Below are 20526 nucleotides of genomic sequence, written 5' to 3' on the forward strand. Positions count from 1 at the left end.
ACATTTGTAAAAATAGGGCCAAATATTGAGGCAAAATGTTGACTTTTAAATGAATTTGTGAGTGATTCAGGCCTAAGTATCAAAAGACGCACATTAGTATGTTTTATCCGGACATTAAATATGTGGGTCTTTTCTGGAGTCTTTGAACTGGAAAGAATGATAACACTTCAACTCCAAAGGCACAGACCTCTTGGTGAAAAAGTAAAATCATGCTTGGTCAGAGGAATGGCACCTAGTGCAAAGGACAGAAAATGCAGACTGAAAATATAGACCCTCCATTTAGACAGTACGCTTGGATGGTGCATTTTATTATCATTGCACTTGTCCTTTTCTGCAACTCATTTGTAGTCACTGGACTTGCAATAAATGTCCTTCGGGAAAGGCCTTGAGACAATGAGGCAATATGTCTCTTCTGAACTGGAATTTGCCTTTAGATTTCCCTGTTCAAGCTGTAACCGTTCTGCTTGGTCATCCCATGCAATGTGAGAGACTCTCTGCTTTCTCTCCAGGGAGCTTTTTCTTTTCATTCTGGTGAATTTTCCTCTTCAGTCCTTGACCTTGATATCCCTCTCATAGAGTCCCCGCATTCCGTCTTAACTGTTCAGTGGTTTGGGTAGGAAAACGTTGTCCATCTTCCATAACCATCAGCACCAGCACCACCACTTTATGATGAAATCTCATGTTCACCAAGTGTCCCTGGGTGGCTTTTACAAACACTTAAAATAAATCACTCAGTCTCTTATTGTAGCTGCTGGGGCAGATTTTATGCACTGCCCCACTCCTTTTATGTTGCCCAGACAGTGGAAAGGAAGTGGAGACTGACCAGCTTTGGGGGGTCCACAGCTGGTATAAAACTAGCTCCCATGCAAGCCCCCCATCAGTTCTTGACCCACGTGGTGGACTGGGGGTATGGACAGAGCGTGATGATAAGAACATAAGAATGGCCATACTGGGTCAGACCAAAGGTCCATCTAGCTCAGGATCCTGTCTTCCAACAGTGGCCAATGCCAGGTGCTTCAGAGGGAATGAACAGAACAGGTCATCATCAATTGAGCCATCCCCTGTTGCCCATTCCCAGCTCTTGGCTAATCACCGTTGATGGACCTGTCCTCCATGAACTTACCGAGTTTTTTTTAACCCAGCTATAATCTTGGCCTTCACAACATCCTCTGGCAAAGAGTTCCACTGTTTGATGCACTCTGGCACTCCCCAGCTTGTGGATGGTCACTGAGGCACCATATCTAGCTAGTGCAGATTAGAGGGCCGGCAGTGGGTGAGGAAACTGTAACCAGCCCTCACCTCTGCTGCATCCATCAAGAGTTGGACGCAACAGAGCATCTGGCCTCCTGGTTCTACTCCATATTTACCTAGTCTTAGGCTTTTGGCCTACAGTTTAGCCTTTAGTGAGATCACCCAGACTTTCAGACCTGTGTGAAAGAGACCTTGAGTAGAACATGGCAGGGAAGTAGATTGGGAGTAGGAAAGATGAAAAGACAGTTCTTGAGTTTCTTGACACTCTGCTATTGTCCTTGTTCACTTAAAATAGGGAATGTTCCCCTCCTCATTCCCCAGGTTCATAAATTTATTGATGTATTTTTTAAATAGCAGAGAGAAACCCCAGTCTATTTGCGATCTGAGAGGAAAGTGTCAGGCTTTTCCTTTTCCTATTGTAAACAGGTGCTTGAAAGTCCATGTCCGCTTACCATGCTGAATCTGGGAATGACAATTCAGCATAGCGAGGGATGTGGTGACACACAAATGCATCACTGTGCTCCCTGGGGAAATAACCAATTGCCAGCATCAACGAGTGAAGAGAAATGCCTTGTGACAGGAGAATGTAAGCTAATAATTCATTCCTTTCCAAACATGCTATTCTGTTAAGTTGATTTGAGGCACTATCATCTTGAGAAGAATCTGCTTATCTATACTCATGTCTCCTTCTGTCTAAGCACTATGATAAGCATTCATTATTACCTCCCAAAATCAGGCCAGTCCTTTCTAAAGATCCCAAGTAGCGCTTACAGGTCAGAGAGCTGGAAAACAAAACATTTTTTGTTACTTGTACACTGAGGAAAAATGTGTTGGAGCCATTGGGAGAAAACAGACTGGGATCACCATGATGCTTTCCCAGCTCTCAATTTTCCAGAGTGCACCATAACTTCTGCAGAAGCGGATGGGACTATAGGGGGAAAAATTCTGAAACTGCATCCTGGCTTACCACAAGAACCCCGGTGATGGATAGTTAGGCCGAATCCAGTTCACTATGGTTTTCCGCTAGAATTTTCCTCTCTCTCTATCACCTTTGTCTCCTTTTTCACAGCCCCTTCAAGCACAATGTGAGCTAAAAGATGTCTGAATCAAACTCTGAATCCCACAGCATTTGAGCAGGCTCAAAATGAGGCTAAGTGAGTCCCGTACAGCTGTAGGTCCCAAACTATGGATTGCGACTCTGAAACAATAACCATTTTTTCCTGTTCCCAACCATCTTGCACTTTAATGTGTCAGTAGCTCTTTATAAGTGCTGGGAGCATGGCCTTTGGTTAGCTAGCAGATGGGGTAGAGATCCTGCTGGCTGCAACATTGACCTTTCTCAGGGCACCCCAGGGCTGTGATTCAACTTGTTGCCACCTTCCTCCAGTGTAAGAGAGTCTTGTGTGACGCTGGGTGTGAGCTCCCTATCACAAGTAGGGGTGAAAGTATCTTAGAGGACTTACCGGTACTGCTGGAGTCCTGAGGGGGGCATGGCCTCATCCAGAAGAGGCGGTGCCTCTCAAGGCCCAGGGCCTTTAAGTCAACCCGGAGCTCCCAGCTGAGAACCTCCGGGGCTCATGGGCCCTTTAAATCCCCATGGTAGCTCCAGCCGCCAGAGCCGCGGGCGGGATTTAAAGGGCTCTGGGCTGCCCACTGCAAGAGGGAGCCCAGAGTCCTTTAAATCCCCACTGCGGAAGCTGGTGAGGTCGGGCATGGTGTACTGGCTCTTGCCAGTATGCTGTCCCGGACCATACCAGTTTACTTGCACCTCTGATTCACAAGCAACCTGTCAGCCAATCAAGCACTCTCTGGGCTGTACCAGTCCTGCTGGTTGACAATAGATGCACCCAGTCGCTGACTCCCTTCAAGGTGTCCACCTGTGGTATCTGGCCTCTGATCACTGAAATCCCAGCTCCTCCATTCCCCAAGGATCAGAGAACCCCAGTTTATCAGGTTCACCTTAGAGCACTGCTCCTGTATCACACAGAGAACTTGAATCCGATTATAGTAAAACAAAAGGAAATGTATTTTTAAAAAAGAGCAGAGATTCAAATAGAAACCAGTGTGAGTGATGGAAACAGATGGTTACATTAACAACAAAATCATAACATGCAAACTAGGGCCAATGCTTATTAAGAGTCCCCTTTCCTAGCAAATAATGTAGATTGTCACTCCCAAGTTCAGTCTTTTGCGGTATTTACTGGCCCTAGAGAGCTAGAACCTGGTCTGTCATAAAACATCCTTACACATCAAGACACCTCTTCAGTGAATGGATGTAGAGTGTCTTTCTCCACCCTGTCCTATACTGTTTTTTTTTTTTGAGAGGGGGAGTCTTTATTCACAGATAGGGCCATCCTCTTGCTGTCATCATTCCTTTTCACTTCCAAGTGGTTTCAATATTTATAGTTTACCTTTGATGGTTTTCCATTGACTTTTTTCAAGGTTGTTGCAATGATGGACAATGGCACAAGGTATTACATAATTAGCCAGGTGGAGGGGGTCACAAAAGTGAGACACATAATTTCCTGGTGATTCAATTTCATTCCAAGAATGTATAGTTATGTTATTCCTTAAACATTACAGCATACACAACTCACAATGATTAAGAGTAGCAGTAAGTTACAACCTTTCACTAGAGACATCACCTGCTGCCCTTTATGGCTAGATACAATGAAATTAGTTGTTACTGTGATATTCAAGCAGTTAAGGATACCAAAGCAACCTACCGTTCTGATTAAATGACCATGTGTTTTAAAGTCTCCTCCAAATTATGCATGATCTGTAATTGACATAGTACTCTCTCTATATATACCTAGTATAGGAGGGAGGGTTGAATTTACTCAACCAGGGTTATGAGCTGGGATCTGAGCTATTCATTCCCATTGCTTAAGCCAGGGGTAGGCAACACGAGCTGATTTTCAGTGGCACTCAAACTGCTCGGGTCCTGGCCACCGCTCCGGGGGGCTCTGCATTTTAATTTTTAATTTTAAATGAAACTTCTTAAACATTTTAAAAACCTTATTTACTTTACATACAACAATAGTTTAGTTATATATTATAGACTTATAGAAAGAGACCTTTTAAAAACATTAAAATGTATTACTGGCACACACAACCGTAAATTAGAGTGAATAAATGAAGACTCGGCACAGCACTTCTGAAAGGTTGCCGACCCCTGGTTTAAGCCATTAGTTAGTCCCTTTTGGGGCTTTATCATATTGTGACTCAGAGTTTAAAGGGGAAGAAAAATTCAGTGAAGAAACTAATAAAAAAAAATTGATCAGAATTGCTTTGCAGGCACTTTTCTATTTTAAAGTGAATATTGCTGAGTATTAATAATAATAAAAATCTCCTTGCTATTATGTTTTGTTCCAGGGAATAAAATCTAATAAACCACAGACAAGTTTACCCTGGATTGGCATAAAGCACAAGCCAGGGTTGTGATAATTCACAATTTCAGCTAACTCATCTGTTATGTTCACTCCTCAGTAAGGTGAATTTGAAAGACTGGCTTTAGCCTGACTCTCCCTTGTCAAAGGAAGGAGACTGTTGAGTGATCTATAGATTTGTTTCATTATTTTTTTCTTGCTGTGCCTCCCTCCCTTGCTTGGACTCCCTCCCCAGAAGGAATGATTTATAATTTTTCAAATTAGCTTTATAGCTGCTTTTGTCATTTGCAGCCGAGTCTCAGCTACAGACGCATAGTATGGGGCGATAATGTTCAGTTACTGCAAGTGCAAAGGCTGTAAAATCTTTTGTTACAGTGTTGGCCTGTGACATAAAAGCTCAGGAGGCTGAGAAAGAAAACTCAGAGCTGTTTAGCCAAGCATATAATCCCCTGAGTCCCACAGGGAAAATACTTTAGTCTATTGGATGCTTTATTTTGGTTAAATGATACTTTTCCTTGTAGGGACCCAATCTCTAAATAAATAAATAAAGCCAGCATGACCCTCCTCTACTCTGTTGTTAATACACATGAGGCCATCTCTTATGCTCGGGTAATCTCAGCTCTGTCCATTTACCAGCCGTCTGACCTCTCCCTGTAACTCTCTCTAGATAAAACATATCTCTGCTTTATTGGATACTATCCTCAAAGTGGCTAATGAACAGAATAAAGATCCCCTGTTCCTTCAGGGGAAATGAGAGCTCAGAAATATTCTTTGCTCTCCCTATTCACACAATGGGCTCGGTCTTCATCTCTTTGGTAGGCTAAACATAGAGGGTTCTTGTTCAGGTGACTGTTCTGATGTATCAGCATCGGTTCATCTGGCTGTCTGTCTCATCCTACTGCTACTGATTCAAAGCCCTGAGAAGTCATTGGACAGAGGCCAGTTGGCTTTGGATTAGGGTCATGGTCTTCAGAATCATCTGGTCCTCTGTGTGGTATTACATTTGTATCCCAATCAATTATATGGCAACAATTTTCTCCAGTTGAGTCTCTTAAACAAAATATTTCATCTCTTCCTTGAACTCTAAAGTGTTATTTTCTGCTATGATTTCAACTGTTCAATCAACATCTTTCCCAAATTAGAACACACTCACCCCACTATGTCTCTCCTGCCAATATAGAGAGTGATAGAACACTGCTCTAAGAGGTGAGGGTCAGAACAACATTTGCCTAGGAAATATTTAAACATCTCCATTTTATTCTATAGATTTAGAGAGTTCCACTTGTAATAGCAGTAAGAGCCCTTTTGAATAGATTTCATTACTTATTAAAGACACAGTTAATCAGTTTGGAGACGTCGGAGTCAATGGAATTCTCAAATGCCTGATGATAGTTAGCTGGTGTTTCTAGCAGCTGTACATAACTGATCCCCCTTCTATCTCTAGAGACTAGACGCTTCTTATCCTATTTCCCTGCCAATGAACATTTACTTTTCAGTTAAACTGGGCTAATTTGTAAAATCAACTGTTTGCTGAAAGTCTTGTATGCGCTTGAGAGAGTTCCAAAACTGCCGCCAACGGGGTCTGATGAAATGTAGGTTTATAGGGAATTGTTTACTTTTGACTAGACCCAGTGGAATAACTTTTGCAAATTTAACCCCTTTTATTTTGCAAAGCTTTCCCACTTTAGTAGATGAAGTATTCCACATAGTATGATTCACATACTATTCTTTGCAGCTAGCTGTAGGCAAGTCCTTTCAACATTTGAATCTTGTTAGCTCTACAACGTTATGGAGGCTTGGTCTAGATTAGTATGTGGATGGGACACCCATCAAAATCAACCGGTACTGGTAATTCAGTGAGTAATTGAATTTCATCTGGGTAAATACTGAACTCTTATTTTAGCATGCTGCTAAGAGGTGTTGTGCTGACTTTCTGATGAGACAAAAAGTGTGCTTGAAGCACTTAAGATCCCACAATATATTTTTCACATATGGGGACATTTACTCCAGTATCCTGACCAAATTTGAACTCAGGTAAATTACATTCTGCTTAATTAAAATCCTGTATATAAATTCAATCAGATGACATATACATCACTTTCTAAATCTATCAGGGTAGATCTATTAGTGGAGGTAACTGCATTGACATTCATGGACCTGTGCTGGCTTATACCAGAAGTTAATTTGGTCCATTCTGAAATTTTGCTGTGCACTGTGAAACACTTGGTTTATTCTGGGGTGCATTTCAGCCAGTTAGCAATGGTTGCGAAGAATTTGGAGACAAATCCATATCTTAACTCTAGCTTCATTTTGCCATGTTGTGCCATGTAAAGATTAGCACCCTGCTTGCTGCTCATGAAGCAAATAGCTCACTTCTTATAATGAGAGATGGGGGTGAAGGCTCAGAAAAAAATATGAACAGTACTGAACATTCTCTCTGAGCTCAAGCCTATGTATGTTTTTAGTGATTTGACTAACTTTTTTTGTAGAATTAGTTTAAATATTTTCAATGTAAAAATTTCAATGACAATTTTTTCTGCATTTTTAATTTTGGCTATAAACATATGAAAATATTGAGCAATTTTTCAGTTTTTCTTGGCATTAGTCCAGTCAGTTTACTTATTTGTTCAAGTAATTTTCATGTGGTTTTGTGCCTTATGGTTTTGGCTGAGGCCAGAAGCGGAAATACCCCAAGAAAAGTAGTCCTTTTGGTATCTCCTACTTAGATGAAACCAAGATACACTAGAAGCTTTTAAAAGGTTATGGGAAAATTTCCATCCTAGCTCCCAGGTGATTGAGGCTTAGATAAATTCGGATATTTTTTGGATAAGAGCACCTAAATCTTCATTCTGACAGGAGATTCCCTCTGTTTTCTTTTCCCATTGCTTGTTTTCATACAAACTGTTCACCTAGAAAAAATAATCCATCAAGAGTTTATTTCATCCAGTAAGATATTAATTCTCTTTCTGGCACTTTATTAATTTCCAGTGTAAAATAAAGACTAGAAAGGGTCTTGAAAATAAGATATTGTTCCATTACCTGTCTTGTCATTTCAAGAAGGGATTCCCCAAGCCCCATACAAGTTCCTACATATCAGTCACACATAGTTCATTATAATTATCCTGTTGGAATGAGATATCAGCTCTAATGAGAGGCTGTACTGTGGAAAAAGCATTTCACTTGAATGGGCTGATCAGATTTCAGTCCATATTTTACAAAGCTTCTTGGTTCCATGCAAGCTGGTTGTAGCAATTTTCTAGGTTTGGAGAAATGTGATTCTGTAAATATGTTTTAGCCTCATTAATTAAGTTTTTGTTTTCTGACTGAAATGGCCTGGCTAGATAATCAGCATGGAATATGCCTGAAAAAAACCCACAATAGGGTATCTTCTTCTCCTGCCGGCTGCAATAAGATCTGAGATAATATCCAGAATGGAACTATTCCGGTAGGTCAGTACCTAACTTCTCAAGTAATCCCCCTGATTTCAGTGAGAGTGCTGGCAGGGTAAGGTACTAAACAACCTAAATATACCATTGAAAATGTGTTTGATTTTAACTTGGCTGTCATAATTTTGTTGTGCATGCAGCATTGTAATAAATTCCCAGAAATTGTTTCTGTATAGGCAACAATGGGAAGGATGTGGGTAAGAGTGCCCTGTGCCATCCTTCATAACCATTATTAATCAGAATGGGATCATCCAAGGATTCATTTCTACATTGCTTTGTGGAGTAATAAGACTATGTCCTAGAGACTGGTCTAAGAACATTGGCCATGTTCCTCTTTGGGTGCTTACATTCTGCCTACATACATGTTTCCTATAGTTTTAATGTAATAAATTATTCATCCTAACAAACTAGTTTTTAATTTTAATAGTTCATTAAAGGTGGCTGCATTTTAGTGGTGGAAAAACTTGCAATTAGGATGACATTTAGGGTAGTGCTCTTCATCCACAATTATCACAAAGCATATTAGAGGAGCAATTTTGCCCACTACTGCTGAAGTGCAGGTGCTCTGGGGTGAGACATGATGGCTGTTTAACAGTACACAACAAAATGATACAGTAGTTTTCTGTCCCCTTTGAAGTCTTTCATATTGGGTGGTGCTAAATAAATCCAAGAGATCATTATTTTTTTACAGCTTGATAGATATACATGTAAAATAAGAAAAAATACATGATGAGGTTTCCCATACACTGCCCCAACACAAATTCTACTATCTAAATGCACAGAAACCAAAATATGTTTAATCTCTGGAACAACCCATCTGTTAGACAAAAGAGTTTGATCCTATTCCCATTTTGGTCAATGGCAAAACATCCCTTCTCAAGCTAAGCTGAAACAGGATCAGGTCCATAATTACGTCTCAGCTTGCTAGCATCAACCTATGTATATGACATAAATGTACAATGTTTAGAACTCCTATGGGAGAGCAAAATAATCCCCAAATCAAGGCCGGCTTTCAGGGTATCTGTTTAAAGCAGCTGGCAGGTCTCCAAATAAAAAAAAAACAGCCTGACGTATTTGCTTCTTGTTTTTTAGGGCAACGTGACTTTTTCCTGCTCAGAATCACCAGTTGTTCCAATCACCTTTGTCAGCGGCAGCAGCAGCTATTTGCTTTTACCTGGCACCCCCCAGATTGATGGACTGTCAGTCAGCTTCCAGTTTCGAACGTGGAACAAAGACGGGCTGCTTCTGTCCACGGAGCTGTCTGAAGATTCTGGAGTTCTCCTGCTTTACCTTCACACTGGCAGGTTGACACTTGTCATACAGAAAGTGGCAGAAAACTCAATGGAGATCAGTGCAGGTACTTTCATTGGCCCCTCTTTCCTGTGCCTTTTTCTAATCTCTGGGGCCAGCCATATTGAAAGGGAGAACAACCACCTGAGGGAAGGTCTGATCTTGTTTTTCCTTATCAAACTGAACCTGATCTTCGGAGCAATAATACCAGGACTGTCTACGTTAATGCTGGTCCTGACTCAAGGAAGCTTGGATCTGGGTAGCTCTGGCCTAAATCTGCTTAACAACAATTTTCTTTACAGTTAGCCTAAATTTTCTGTAGAAAACCAGACTCACTAACTTCCATTCCTCCATAGAGAAGTAGTGAAAATCCCATCCTTTGAGCTATTAAAAATGATGAACTGGATCCTTGAGTTTGATTGAACTCCATTTCCCAAAGGACCCGAGAGGACTGGTTAAAACTGGCTCTAATCAACCTCTATCCCTCCCCCTGGGACTCCAACAATAATGGAGCCAGTTGGGGTTGGTTTGACCCCCTGCCACAATTTAGGGAAACCCTATGGCTCCTCTCAGTTTGTGCCCGATTGCAAAGACTTCCAGAGCTAAGCCCCTTTCCCTGGGCCATACCCCAATACACCCCCTCATTGGGAGCTGCCAAGAGGGAGTTGTGCAGGGGTTGCAGTGCTTGATCAACAGCGTGGGAGGATTCCTTAGTGCCAGGGGAATCTAGCTGGCCACTTAAGCCAGCTCTCAGGCTACTTTACACAGCGGGAATGGCACAAAGTAGACTTTAGTAGGGCCAAGAATGGGAAAAAAAAAATCTCTTAAAATAGAATGTATGGAAAAGCTCTGTAATGGCTCCTTTGGCTAACTAATAGGCCTGTTCTCGTTCTGTGATAGATCCAAGCACAGTCTGGGCAGGTCTCAGACAGGCTTCCTATTATAGCACTGTTGATGCCTCCCAGGCATGACCTAGCACGTTCCCATTATTAGAATTGTGAAGAAACTGGGACTTATAGGAGATGTGGCAAATTCATTTTCACTTGGGATCTGAACTCAGACTTCCCAAGGCAAATGAAGAGTGTGCTGGTAGATTAGACATTTCAACAACAACAACAACAACAAAAATCCATTAGCCAAAAAGTAGTAGTAAATAAAATGATCAGCAACATTAAAATATGCCAGATAGAAACTGGACCTGGACAAATCTCTGGCTCTTAAAGGGAGCAAAATTCTTCTTTTGATAACCTTTAACAGGAAAGAGTTGGTCAGATAGAACCCTGGTGTTAGGATGTACAGCTCTGCACAGACACTCTTCAGAAAACTGGCTAAAGTCTCAGGTTGCCCCCAAGTAAAGGTTGAACACAGAGCTTTCATCCTGCCTTGCAATGAAGTTGTTTGTGAAGGTAGGAGAAAGTCAAATTATTTTGCTTGTTTAATGTGGTTGTGAAATCATTAACCTGAGGTAGCTCAAAATACCGGTGACATGGCTACATTCACACAAAAAGCATGGGAAAATTACAAATGTCCACATCTCCCTGCAAAGGCATTTTTGTTCACAAATAGACCCATTTCCAGCCCCAATTTGACCTATCTTCTCTTGAACAATTTTCAGACCTTAACAACATTTTTCACTTAAAAATAGTCCTATTCTTGTTTGAAAATTGTTCCATTTTTCCTGGAAAAATAGCCTGTTTTTCCTTGGAAAATGTGCACACTGTAGCAAAAGCTTTTATGGAAATAATCTCATTTCCTGGCTCCTAATTAAGTGATTTCCCTCACACAGTTTTTGCATTTAGGTTTCAATTGTTAATATGCCTCTACTTATCACTAAAATCGTTTTCACTTCCTCCAAAAAGCAATGTTAATGTGAGAATCCCATTAGCAAGAGTAAATATCAAAAGTCCAATTCTGATCTTGCTTGCACCAGTTTTACTCCGGCACGCCTCCATTGATTGCAGTTAAGTTCTGATTTACACTGGTGTAAGTGCAGTCAGAATCATGTCCAGTGACTTGTAAGAATCTCAGGTCATCTATCCTGACAGCCTTACATGTTACAACATTTGAAGGGTCATAATTCTGACATAGCAGCAAAGAGTCCTGTGGCTCCTTATAGACTAACAGACGTATTGGAGCATGAGCTTTTGTGGGTGAATACTAACTTTGTCGGATGCAAGGGGGTATTCACCCATGAAAGCCCATGCTCCAGTATGTCTGTTAGTCTATAAGGTACCAAAGGACTCTCTTGCTGCTCTTACAGATTCAGACTAACATGGCTACCCTTCTGAATTCTGACACAGATTCACGGAGTAAAGAAGAAAAGAGTCAGTTTGTCCCCAGCCTTGCACAGGTGTGCAAAAGAGAAAAGACACAATTAGCAGTATCCCCCAGGAATGTTCCCTATAGAAGTGGCTGTGCAGAGTGGTACTCTTGGCTTCCAAGGAGCACTGTCATCAAACACAATGCACATTGGCCTCCATATAGCCAGATGATATTTTAACTTTATTTGGGGTGGAGGGGGGATTTTCCAAAGTGCCAAATGGGTTTAGGAACACGTGTACCTTTGAAAGCCAGTGAGTCTTGTTCTCCTAAATTCTTTAAGAAGGTCTTGAAAATCTCTCCACTTCCTGTTCTATTCTAAAACACTTCCAGAGGTAATGGGCTAAGCAGAGAAGCATCAAATCATCAGCTCAGCTAGTTAATTCCTGCTGCCTACTCTTTGCATTCCCAGCCAGGCTGTTTCATTTTTCCCCATGCAGTAGGAGGTTGAACATGAAGGAGGCTTGGTGAACACCACCGCTACCACCACCTCCTCCCCCTTCTCCTTTACGCTCTGCATTTATCTTCCAGGCAGCAATCTCCATGACGGGCTCTGGCATTCAGTTAACATAAATGCCAGAAGACATCGCATCACCCTGACTCTGGATAATGATGTAGCCGCAGCTGCTCACGCAACCACCCTCTCGCAGATCTATTCTGGGAACAGTTACTATTTTGGAGGTAGGTTGTGGCAGGTGGATTTCACCTTCTAGGGACTGAGCTTTGAAAGGCCGTTTCTTCCACTGCATTGTGTGGCAGGGAGTTAGGAGCTGGAGTCTCAGGCTCTTGTCCCGGCGATGAGGGACAACACGTGCCATGCTGGTGTGCAGTCTGTTGTATGAGCAGACTGCTGCGGGGCACACGTGAACATGAGAGAGAAGAAAGCAGTAAACAAACCAATATGGATGAAAGAGAGTGACTCCCATCAGCCAGTGGGGTATACAACCAATACCTCTTCTGCTGCTATGTAGCTAGGCTGCCTACTCTCACCATCACAGCTTTGTATGCCAAATCCATCTTTGCTACTTAAATAACTACAACCCCGCTTAACTTGAGAGCCCAATATAGGTCTTACCGAGGAACCCTTCCAGTGAGGTCCTGTATTTATGAGCGGCCCCCTTGAACTTAGTGGGGCTTTTTGCATTAGTAAGGGTTCCATCATTTGACCCACCTCTGAATTGATTGGCCTTCTCATTGAATGTAGAGGTTACGGTGCCATTACATTTTAACAGAGAGAGTAAGAAAAAAAATGTGTTGAAAGATGTGACCAAGCTGGTACAGAATACAAAACTTTCTGTCCTGTCTGCCCCCTTTTAAATTAAAAAGGAATACAAGTGAATAAGCAAACAAGACCATTAGCTGGAGATCTTCAGGACAGGTCATCCTTTACACAGCTATATTCCAGAAAAGATGCAGAGTATTTTTAAAAAAAAAAAAGTTTGGATCAAGGGATCTTATTTTATGCAGTGGTTTCAGGGAGGGGACAAAGAGAGGCAGGACTCCTGAGTTCTGTTTTTTTTTGACTCTACCACTTTGAGTTTGGGTGAGGCACTTAACATCTCTCTCTCTCTCACCCATCTCTGAAGTGAGTGTAAAGATGCAGGGGTGTTATGAAGCTTTCACATGACAGACACCACATATGCTTAAATCAGAAAATCTGCCTTTTTTAGCTAATGTGAAGATTTCTGTGTATGGTTTGTCAATCATAAGTGATACAAGGTGAGTGAGGCAATATCTTTTATTGGACCAGCTTCTCTTGGGGAGAAAGACTTTGAGCTTAGAGCTCTGTGTCAGTTCAAAAGCTTGTCTCTCACACCAACAGAAGCTGGTCCAATAGAAGATATTCCCTCACCTGTCTTGTCCAAACATAGAGGCAGATGCGCTGGTCTCTGCTCTCTTTTCCTTCCTAGCTGGCCATCGGATTTCATCCATGTGCCTTGCCCTGACAGAATTTAGGGTGACCAGATGTCCCAATGTTATAGGGACAGGCCCAATTTGGGGGGCTTTTTCTTATATAGGCACCTATTACTCCATCCTCACCCCACTCCCAACCCAATTTCTTACACTTGCTATCTGATCACCCTAACAGAATCTGACCCATAATAATTTTTAAAATTTTCCTGGTGTTTGCTCAGGGAGGAGTTAACTATTGACTGTAGCCTTTAAAGAAGACAAAAGAGCGTTTCACTGTTCTCAGCACGTTGGAAGCCCTTGCACCTGGTTTCCTTGGCTGGCTGCTCTCTTTCTGTATTACCGTAGGATTTATGTCACACAAGCTTGTTCAGGGCAAGGAAAGAAAACAATAGGAATAATTAGATCTCAAGGTCTTCCATCAGGAAGTCCCAACAGAAATAAATGCTCATTTTAACACGCTTCTTCATTCTTTTTCTTTCCCTTCCTTCTCTTTTGTCCCACAGGGTGCCCTGACAATTTCACCGATTCCCAATGTTTAAATCCCATTACTGCTTTTCAAGGCTGCATGAGGCTCATCTTCATTGATAACCAGCCCAAGGACCTCATTTTAGTTCAGCAGGGTTCCCTGGGGAATTTTAGTGATTTACACATTGATCTGTGTGACATCAAAGACAGGTAATTATTGTCTCTTTTTTCTCCTTGTATTTGTTCTTCTTCTTCTTTTTTTTTTTTCCATCCTAGCAGTTTATAAGTACAGGTTGCTTTAAGTGAAAATTCTAATCAACATTACAGATATTAGGCATAATAGAGCTACTAATAGAAAATATCACTGTAACTTAACATTGGCTCACAGGAAATAGAATATGCAAATTCACTCAATCTACAGATTTCTGAAGGGATTAAATTTTATGCATAAGCAACATTTGATTGCTTTGAAGTTTAAAAGAAATGGGAGAGAGAAGGAGAAATTTATTTGATTCATCAAAACATGTCATCTCCTTAATGTACTCACTGTTTTGTTTAAATAGATTATTTATAATTTTCTTGTTAGACTGCACGACATACCGCATTTTTAATAGTGGTCTGGCACATCGCACTGGCATATTACAAAGTCAGTAGGACTGAAAAATGATCAAGTGTCTGCATCTACCAAGGACAGACCTGAGCCAAAATCCTGCTCTGCATCCTGCTCAATTTGGGATCTGTATCCAGGGCTGATTATGGGGGACTACTTTAATATAAGGAAAAATGCAGTGCAGTAGTTTTTCATGGGTTTCACAATTTTTCTCCTCTGTGCAAATGTTTTGAATGTGTGTATCACTCTGAAGTAGTTATATGAACGTAGTATATATTAGTTATTCATACTATAGGCTGTAATTTTATTTTGTGAATCTGAACCTTCTTCTGGAAACTTAAATTGGAAGAGATTAGAACATCAAGGTTCTTGTTATGTTCTTCAGGAACTTAAGGAAACAGTTCTAGAGCTTTCTTACTATCTTGATGGCCAGAGGTGAAAGGATTTACGGTGTCATTGATTGTTTGAGGTGGGGCTAGTGGGTGGAATCAATTGTCATTGAATATTGAAGAGATTGGACTGGGTGGAATGGTCAGGAGATGTGGGGATTGCTTTTCTGGAATCGAGAAACTTCTAGAAGGTGGGCAGTTCATCTAATAATCTGGTTCCTTATAAAACTGACTGAGCCCTCTGTCTTCAGTTCCCTAAATGGTAGTTTCTTATTTGAAATGTCCTAAATATTAAAACTGCTGATCAAAACTGCTACCATGTTGCTCGTGTTTAAGGATTACCAAATGTCAACATATGACTTTAACAGACTCAATATACCAGATGAGACTGACTGGATTGGTAAGAAATAAGTAGTTGAAATGAAATAATAAAAAGAGATAAAGCCGTGTTGAGGGTTGTAAATAGCAAGACAGAAATGATTTGTGGCCTTCTTAGAAAATCAGAATCATTGAATTCAAGACCAAATGTGCCATTTAATACTTTTGTCTTGTCTATTAAAGTGGAAGGGGAGAACACCGATGTATTTGATGGGCCTACTGTGTGGCTCTTCCAGTGCCATTGTTGTCATTGTTACACCATCACAACAATAAGCCTGTCTCAATCCTTCCTGCAGTTTCTGTTCATCTTCAGTGGCCAAAAGAGACCAAAGATCAATCTGTGATTATGCCATAATAACAATGGAAAGGCAAAACCACGAACTTGATAAGAAAGTTTTCAACCTTATTGGATGCTAACAATCACATGAACAAGGGGAATCCAGTGAACATAGTGTACTCAGATTTCCAGAAAGCCTTTGACAAGGTCCTTCACCAAACTGATTTTGTGTGACAGTGTTGGCAAGAAGTGCCCCTCTGAGATGCACTATTTTGTCAAGGTCAAAACTCCCTTCTAAGGAGAACTGTAATTTGGGATCACCTCTGGTATACTAATTCCATCTTTTCAAAAACTTTCAAGTGAGAGGACCGTAATTCGAGTACATGTAAGCTGCAGGTGAGACTTTTGGTGAGGCGAGATTCCTTTTTGACTCACCAGCCCCCATGTTTCCCAGCAGCTGGCGAAGCAGGAATTGCCTTGAAATCCTCCCCCCCCAGTACCTATCTGGATTTCCTGGCGAAGAGGAGACCACTTACCTCCTCCGAACCCCAGGACCTGGCCACTGACCCTTGGGTCTTTCACGCAGGGAAAGTTTGTTTAGGACGTCCGTGACTTTCCTACAGCCCCCGTTAGCAAAGAGCATCGACTAGTCTCAGAGAGAACGGCACCGCATACTCTGTTGCATCAGGCGAAGTGATTGGACCAGTCAGTGGCTCATAAACCGCCTTCAGACTACTCTGGTGGGACTTGAACCCACAGGTGGGAAAGGAGAATTAGAGGAAAGTGGTTGAGGAAATCAGGCCGTCTGAGGACAGGGAAGATAGGGACACACAAACCTAGATCCAGGCAGTCCCCTTGCCTGTCAAGCCAGCAGAGCGAGGCTACTTTGTTCAGGGCCCTTTTGTTTCAGCCGTTCTAGCTGGAGTCATAGGGCTTGCTTTAGAGGCATCTGTGGTCACGAGCCAACAGGCTTTGCAGAGAACTCTGGGCATCTTCCTGTGACCTTTACAACAGATCACTCTCTCACAGACATTCACACTGGCACACAAATCAATACAGAGGCCTATGTAGCCACACTCAGTGGCTCTGCCTGAGGAGGTTGTGTAGGCTAGGACTATAACAGGTTTAAAAGAGAACTAGATAAATTCATGGAGGTTAAGTCTATTAATGGCTATTAGCCAGGCTGGGTAAGGAATGGTGTCCCTAGCCTGTTTGTCAGAGGGTGGAGATGAATGGCAGAAGAGAGATCACTTGATCATTTACCTGTTAGGTTCACTCCCTCTGGGGCACCTGGCATTGGCCACTGTCTGTAGACAGGAGACTGGGTTGGTGGACCCTTGATCTGATCATTCTTCTGTCCTTAGTGTTGCCTTCAATGTAGCACCAATTTAGCAACTCAAAAGAAAAAAAATGAAGCACTGTCTCAGGATATACTTCTCCAGGCAGGTTCTCAACTTGTGGCTCCACTACTGAATCACAGAACTGGCTTGACATAAGTAACTTAGTAACTCATTTCTTAGTGGACCTAATTGAGAAGGTGAGTGGAAGGTAGAGTTGTAAATAGGGGCTTGACAAACAGTATACTGGAGTCAGGATGTCTGTGCTAGCTAAGATAAGCAGCAACAAACAACTTGATGTTAGGGACCATGGACAAGATAAACCTGGAATGTAAAGATCAGGTTCCCAATGAACAGCAAATGGACAGAACGTGCTGTACAGGGATTAGTTCCCGCAAAGTAACCAAGCCAATCAAAAAATGTGTGATTTAATGTATAGCTAATGTAACGTGTCAATGTCTATAAAGGAAGAGGTTCTCTGTGTAACTTTGGATATGTGGTACGCCTTACACCCATCCCCTACACTTGAATCTGATCAACTCAACGTAGCTTTTCTGGTTACCAAATAAAGGAACCTGTGTGATGAAACCCATAGTCGAACTGAGTGTTTTGGATCCCAGAGAATTGGTTGAGGTATTCTGGATAAGCCGAGTGGAAAAGGTCTTGGATGGAATCACAGCATGAGTGCTCCAAATGAAGAAAGAGGAAAAATTAAGGGAAGAATTAAAAGAATCACAGTTGACATTAGTTCATGATTGTTGGTCAAACGCAAGAAGTGGCCTACTAATAACCACCAGCATCAATACAGGGCAAATGATGATATCTGAAAGCAAAACCACAGAGTATTGTTTCCAAGTTGCTGAAAGATGCCATCCAAGAAAAGTGTGAGGAGGAGTTATTTGCCATTTACTTAGGCAATAAAAATAATGTAATAGTTACTGTGCTGGCTGAGCCTGTGTGTGTGACACAGCCAGAGACAGTCTGTAAAAGTCGTTACTCCTCCCAGACAGGAAAGACCCCCTGACTCAGGAAGTAACCCTGAGATGAAGTTCAGGGTTTGGAGCAACCGTCCTGAATTTCTGATCCATGGATGTTCAGTACACTATTTAAACCGCATTGAGAAACAAAGACCACCTTTAAACAGATTAGTCCTCAAATACATTGTGCAAGTTCAGAAATTCTTCCGGAGTCACCAGCTGTCTGGCTGATAAAAGAGCATGAATGATTCAGCTTCTCAATTTAGAGGAGCTCTCAGGATGAGTGTCTCTCTCCATTTGCATCCATCTCCCTCATCATTGTGTTAACATTTGTGCTGATCCTAGAGAGGGTTTGGATCAGAACATAGCACACACTTTACATGACAGGGGGCACTCCAGAGAGAGGTTACATTTACAAAAGCAACGTCAGAAAGTTATGAAAGGATTTGACAGATTGCAGGAGGATGGCAGTGCTGTTGCAGTCTCCTTTGGAATCTGGGTTGATCTAATTAAGAACAGAGAATTGGAAACATACACGGACAGGACTGAAAAATGATTCAGAGAAACTATTACTTTGCCAGCATGATTGATCCCAAATACAAAGGCCATAGACCTTGCCCAGAGCAGGGAGAAGAAGTTTAAATACAGATACTGAAACACAATTCTGCATCCTTGCATAGCCTCTAGCATTGAAGAGTCAAATCACCAAAATCTGCCACAGTTCGCTGCACAAAATTTTGGCTGGAAAGCTAGGGAAGGCAGTAGGACTGAGTTGAGAATTTTGTGAATCTTGAAAAGACCTGCAGTCCTGTCCAGCCAGCACAGCATTGTCCAAGTGTGTTTTTTAAGCACATTCAGACTGGTTTTGGATGAAACTTTGCTTTTTCAGCCCCTAGCAGATTACAAATTAAGCTGGTAAAAGTGTACTGCTATATAAGGGCAGATACAAGAGTTTTAGGCCCAACTGGTTAATAGTATGATCACTTGATTACTGTGCCCTTGTGTTTTTCTTTTTTAAAAACCAAGTTTTAGTGACTTTTATTTTGTTTTTCCTTTTAAATCTTTATGATTTTAGGGGATGGTGGTGAAGGGGGTTCGGGGATGTTTTCAAAGCAGGGAAGATCACAATCTTGCCTGTATCAGAATTTCTTATCAGTCCCATCTCTCTAATGAACTAAGCCAAAAACCTGAACCTCAACAACCCTGAACTTCAGGGAAGTTTGTATCTGGAACCAGATATGAATTGTACAGCTTGAGTCCTCCCATTTCGTATCCAGGAATAAGGTGTGTATTAAAATTCTGTAATAGCATTTTCCCTCCAAAATGGATCTCCTTGTTCTTAATTACAAGATTTATTGCAGCACACAGCACAATGCACGTATTGGAGTAATTGTAACATGTGGGAATTATGTAACTTAATTAACATGTAAATGGGTCATTTGTCTTAGTTATCTAAGCAACAACCTCTTCTGAGAAAGATGCCTCTATTTAGAAAGCAATTTATTTCTTACAAACCTTTAGACTGGCCTCGTTTGTTCCCGGATTCTGAAAACAGAAATTCTGCAACATAGTAAAGGCTCCTAGAAAGAGTTTACTGGGTAAACTCTGGGAAGTGGCTAGCAGGGAATCATACCTCATGATCAGCATTTCTGGTTCTGTTTTCCAAAGAGCATTAGGTTACGCTAGCTCTGGCTTTTTTAGTGCACTCTGCATTCATTGGGCTAGATCCTCACCTAGTGTACATTGACATGGGTCCATTTATTTCAATAGAGTTTTGCTGACTTATACCATCTCAGCATCTAGCATATGGTACCTTATTACTTCACAGAGGAGGGGGATCAGATGTGGAGAGTGTTTTTGCATGCATGCTCCAGAAAACTCTTAAGTGTGCCCTCTGTCTTCTTGTATAGGTTTACTGCTACCCTCTATTGATTGGTGTGCAGAAGTTACATGTGCCTAGGGGCACGTAATGTTAGGGATATGCTGGTGCCTTGGGTGGTGGAGGGAAGCCAAAGAGCTTTGTTCCAGCGTCATAAGCACCTACCATAATCATAGACGCAACCCTCATGACAGCACAGAGCTGGCTTCCTCCATGTTCCCCTAGGGGTGCACACAATCCCAAAGTATGCACGGAGGAGATCAGTGAAGCAGCAGAAAGCACTAATTCCACTCACTCCACTTTTTCTCGTTGTGTGTTCTAAAGTGCTGTCTTAGGGAAGAAAAGTGGAATCTCCTTTAGCTCAGCTGGTAGAGGCCTGTGTTTTTGGAGGCAAGGTTCTGGGTTCTAACCTGAACATTGCATTAGAACTGTTTAGCTGTTTCTCTAGCATATGGATTTGCTACAGCTGTTGAGCCTCGTGGAGTTCATTTTAGCATATAGTATATGTATCTATGGTATCCATCTGGCCTCTGTTACCGTAGTATCTAGCATCTTACAACCTTTAATGTCATTGTTCTTACAACTCCCTTGAAGGGAAATAGTAG

General features: G+C 41.7%; 1 protein-coding gene across 2 annotated transcripts in view; it reads left to right on the top strand.

Annotated features, from left to right (window-relative positions):
- Positions 1-20526, top strand: part of CNTNAP5 (contactin associated protein like 5) — a 431022-nt gene that overhangs the window by 224101 nt on the left and 186395 nt on the right. For both annotated transcript variants that reach the window (XM_030580503.1, XM_030580504.1), the window contains 3 exons: positions 9179-9443; positions 12227-12376; positions 14113-14284. In XM_030580503.1, coding sequence (XP_030436363.1) covers positions 9179-9443; positions 12227-12376; positions 14113-14284 — 587 coding nt within the window. The remainder of the gene's footprint in view (positions 1-9178; positions 9444-12226; positions 12377-14112; positions 14285-20526) is intronic.

Source organism: Gopherus evgoodei, chromosome 11 (assembly GCF_007399415.2).
Source record: "Gopherus evgoodei ecotype Sinaloan lineage chromosome 11, rGopEvg1_v1.p, whole genome shotgun sequence".
NCBI classification, from domain to species: Eukaryota; Metazoa; Chordata; order Testudines; family Testudinidae; genus Gopherus; species Gopherus evgoodei.